The sequence below is a fragment of the Dipodomys ordii genome, unplaced genomic scaffold, assembly GCF_000151885.1.
Source record: "Dipodomys ordii isolate 6190 unplaced genomic scaffold, Dord_2.0 Scaffold120, whole genome shotgun sequence".
Taxonomy (NCBI): domain Eukaryota; kingdom Metazoa; phylum Chordata; class Mammalia; order Rodentia; family Heteromyidae; genus Dipodomys; species Dipodomys ordii.
The window spans coordinates 3,180,960-3,185,561 of NW_012267336.1; the positions used below are offsets into that span (position 1 = coordinate 3,180,960).

The 4,602-nt window shown below is 55.5% G+C and overlaps 1 protein-coding gene across 1 annotated transcript in view; it reads left to right on the forward strand.

Annotated features, from left to right (window-relative positions):
• The window catches only part of Tead3 (TEA domain family member 3), a gene marked incomplete at its 5' end in the record, with an annotated part of 24,562 nt that overhangs the window by 16,951 nt on the left and 3,009 nt on the right, over positions 1–4,602 (forward strand). The window contains 5 exons of the mRNA XM_013029591.1: positions 370–432; positions 1,263–1,274; positions 2,851–2,988; positions 3,065–3,114; positions 3,480–3,541. Of these exons, the coding sequence (XP_012885045.1) occupies positions 370–432; positions 1,263–1,274; positions 2,851–2,988; positions 3,065–3,114; positions 3,480–3,541 (325 nt within the window). The remainder of the gene's footprint in view (positions 1–369; positions 433–1,262; positions 1,275–2,850; positions 2,989–3,064; positions 3,115–3,479; positions 3,542–4,602) is intronic.

Consider the following 4,602-nt stretch of genomic DNA (forward strand, 5'->3'; position numbering starts at 1 on the left):
GCTCACAGCTGTAATGCTAGCTACTCAGGAGGCTGAGATCTGAGGATGGCGGTCCAAAGCCAGCCTAGGCACAGAAGACCGGGAGACTCTTATCTCCAATAAACCACCAGAAAACCGAAAGTGGCGCTGTGGCTCAAGTGATAGAACGTTCACCTTGAGCTGAAGAGCTCAGAGACAGTGTCCAGGGCCAGAGTTCAAGACCCACAACTGACAAAAACCGAGAGTGATCTGTCCACAGGGGCTCCGAGGCTCCCCCAGTTACACTTGGCTCCCAGCGGTGAAGGCTGGGGCGCTCTTTGCCCGTGGCCCTGTGGCTGTGTCTCCTCACTGTCTGTTTTCCTCCGTGGCGGGGCGCGGGGCGGCCCCTAGGTGTCCAGCCACATACAGGTTCTAGCTCGGAAGAAGGTGCGGGAGTACCAGGTTGGCATCAAGGTACGTTAGGCGCCTGGCCAGGCCTTGCTCACGCCCAGCCTTTCTGAGGCACCTTCTCTGCTCTCTGCACACGCCGGCCTCTGCCTCGCTGGCCCTCCGCCCCTGCACCTCTTCTCTGGCTGAAGCTCTGGTCTTGCCTGTCTCTCTTCCCTCTGTCCTTTTTCTCTTCCTCTCTCTCTCTACAGGTGTCTAGCCACTTGCAGGTTCTAGCCAGACGGAAATCTCGGGAGATTCAGTCCAAGCTGAAGGTATGGGCCCTGTCACAGCCCACAGCTGCGAGGGGGTCTGGCCAATGCCAGTGGCAGTGGAAGCCTCCAGGCCGGGCCCCCGGGCACAGGGCAGGAGCCAAGGGCCCGGCCAGCCCTGTCACAGGCGAGAGGCAGACCATCTGGGGCTGCCGGGCCCACCTCTCCTCTCCGCTTCCTCTTCCTCCTTCCTCTGATTGCCGCTTGCACTTGCATGGGGTCTTCAGGTGGGCAGGGAAGAGGCCCTGGTGGGCCCTGGCTGGCGGGATTGTGGGTGTGGGTGCTGTGAAAAGTCTGGGCTTCGGGAGCTGAGTCCTCACCGGCTCCCTCGCTGGTGCTGGGCTTTGCCCCAGCCGCGTGCCCTGCACAGCTCAGTGCAGTTGCAGCGGACAGCAGACGCAAGGATCGGCTGCTCCTTCCTGCTCGCCCCCCCCCCAGCCCTCCTGTCAGGCGCTGCCCGGGCGCTGCTCGGCCTCTGAGCTTCCTAGCCTACTGACGGGAGGGGAATGGACATGTCCCCTCCGTCTTGAGCCCTCATCTGATCTGTGTCCTGTCATCTAATTTGTCCTCCCTTTCTCCTTACAGGCCATGAACCTGGTGAGTACTGACCTCTGCTTCCTGACCCGGGGAGGGGCTGCGGGCGCCATGGGCAGGGCGGGGCAGGGGGGGCTGCCTGCACTTGCGCATCCCGTGCACCAAAGCTCCTGGGCTCCAGGTAATGGGAGGTGAGAGCAGCATCCGTGCGTGGCACTCGGGGGCTCTGCCACATGAATGACACCAGAATCTTCTGGAAGCTTGCCCAAAGGCTCTGGACGAGGCCTGATTCAGTGTCTGTGCTGGGCCCTAGCTCCTCACTATGCACACGCCCCCAAGGGAGGCTGACCCCACACAGACTCCTAAGCCACTGAGGAAGAAGGAATAGAAAGTATTGACTCTAGCCAGGCACCAGTGGCTCACGCCTGTAATCCTAGCTACTCAGGAAGCTGAGATATGAGGATCTCGGTTCAAAGCTAGCCTGGACAGGAAAGCCCATGACACTCTTTTTTTTTTTTTTTTGTCAGTTGTGGGCCTTGAACCCAGGGCCTGGGCGCTGTCCCTGCGTTCTTCAGCTCAAGGCAAATGCTCTACCCCTTGAGCCACAGCACCACTTCCAGTTTTCTAGTGGTTTATTGGAGATAAGAGTCTCCTGGACTTTTCCTGTCCGGGCTGGCTTTGAACCACCATCCTCAGATTTCAGCCTCCTGAGTAGCTAGGATTACAGGCATGAGCCACTGGTACCTGGCCCGTGAGACTCTTATCTCCAATAAACTGCTCAGAAAGCCGGAAGTGGTGCTGTGGCTCATGTGGTAGAGTTAGCCTTGGACTGAAGAGTTGAGGGACAGCGCCCAGGCCCAGAGTTCAAGCCCCACAACCGATCAAAAAAAATATTGATTCAAGATAGGGGGACCACTTTGACACAGAGTTGAGGGCCCCAGGCATGGCTCATATGGTATAACACTTGCTTAACATGCACAAAGAACTGAACATGTACAAAGACTGAATCCAGCTTCAGTCTCGAGTTCTAGTACTACGAATCAGTAAAACAGGCTCTCTCTATTCTGGTTCTGAATCTGAGGATTCAACCAACTTCAGATAATAAATATGTACAAATAATGTGCCAGACAAATATAAACCTGTTTTTCTGTCATCATTGTCTGGACAATACAGCATGAAAACTATTTATACCAGGCATAATGGTGCATGTCTGTTAATCACCAAAAAGTTGTACTGGAGACTTAGCTCAAGTGGTAGAGTGCCAGCTGAGCAAGCATGCAGCCAAACTCTGGTATTGGCAAACACACACACGAATAACGAAACACTGTGCACTGTTTACACAGCGTTTATTGCAGCGGTAGTCTAACGTCACCTAGATCACTGATGATTGAAAGCATAAGGGAGGACTGTGCAGGTTAGATGCACATTCGATGCCACTTTCTATAACCTGAGGGGGCCCTGAAACAGGAGACCCCATACTGGGCTCCAGAATACAGTATTATTTCCTCTTGCGGGTTACGCTCGGAGAGCTGATGTACACTAGGACCCCTAGAGAAGTTAGGGTCTGAGACCACACCGCAGAGCTGGGGCTGGAGTTCAGGCCGGACTCCCGGAGCTCACCTGTCCCCTCCATCCGCAGGATCAGGTCTCCAAGGACAAAGCCCTGCAGAGCATGGCGTCCATGTCATCCGCACAGATCGTCTCGGCCAGCGTCCTACAGAACAAGTTCAGCCCGCCCTCCCCTCTGCCCCAGGCTGTCTTCTCCTCTTCCTCAAGGGTACAGAGCCGCAGGGGGCTGGCGCGGGGTGATGTGGGGTTCCTGGGTACTGAGGCCCTCTTTATCCCGTCTGCAGTTCTGGAGCGCCCCCCCTCTCCTGGGACAGCAGCCCGGGCCCTCTCAGGAGTGAGTATCGCACCCCCCCATCTGCTCCAGCAGCGGCTGAGCCATCCCAAACCTAGAGACCCCTTCCACCCAATCTGGTGTGCCCCGTTCCAGCGTTTCTTGTGCCCTCAGTGCCACACCGAGCCGCAGCCCAGTGTTCCCCATCCACCGCATGTGCGGGTTAATGGACAGCCTTGCAGGGCCGGGCGAGGGCGAGCTGTAACTCTGAGTGCGCTTGGCCGGTGTGCGGTGCGGGACATGGTGACATGGAAAGGAAGCCCAGGCTGCGGGCTGGCTTGCCAGGCGTGGCTCTGGATTCCCCAGAGGCCGGGGCCTTCTTCCTGAGCGCTGGACGAGGCGCTGACCATCTGTGTTTCTGCCCACAGCATCAAGCCCTTTGCACAGACAGCCTACCCCGTCCAGCCGCCCCTGCCGCCTGCGCTCAGCAGTAAGTGCCCACACCCCGCTGGGTGTGTGTGTGTAACAGAGTGGGTACAACCGGCAGGGATTGGGACTTAGCATGCTGTTGCTGCTTGCAGAACTCTGGTGGAAAACCCTTTGTATGCATGACCCCATCACCCAAAGCATGGCATGTGTGACTGCCAGTAGGAAATACACTAAAGTCTCAGCTAAGGGTCTTTGAATTGCGCCCTCTTATTGCTGCCTCTGGGTAATAGTACATTGTTAGTTGCTACAAGGACATGCGGTATTTTTGTGTATGCAGAGGTCGGCTTCATTGCTTCCTTTTTTACAAGGAGAATCCTGAGAGTATAGAGTCTCTTCAGCTGGTTTCCATAAGTGTCTGGTACCACCTCTGGGACAGACCTCAATGAAAATTAAGGATAGGGCAAGACTCCCAAAGAAATACCAGGTTACCAGGACTTTTTTTTTTTGTCTGTTGTGGGGCCTGAACTCTGGGCTTGGGCGCTGTCCCTTAGCTCTTCAGCTCAAGGCTAGCACTCTACCACTTGAGCCACAGCGCCACTTCCGGCTTTTTTCTTTTTGCTTATGTGGTGCTGAGGAATTGAACCCAGGGCCTCAGGCATGCAAGGCAAGCGCTCTACCACTGAGCCACCTTCCCAGCCCCCAGGACTTTTTATTCAAAGACTATCTAAAGCATCCAATTTAACAATAATGCTTCCGGGCACTGGTGGCTCACGTCTGTAATCCTAGCTATGCAGGAGGCTGAGATCTGAGAATCGCAGTTCAAAGCCAGCCCAGGCAGGAAAGTCCATGAGACTCATCTCCAATAAACCACCAGAAAACCGGAAGTGGAGCTGTGGCTCAAGGGGTAGAGCACTCGCCCTGAGCTGAAGAGCACAGGGACAGTGCCCAGGCCCAGAGTTCAAGCCCCATGACCGACAAAAAAACAATAGTATCATCAAGAGGTGGCAGGCTATGAGGGAATCACTGAATCAGTTTGAGATTTCTCTTCTAGAACATGCTTCCGAATATCCTAGAATTCCGGACCCATCAGATCAGCATAGCTGTTTTTTTTTTTGGGGGGGG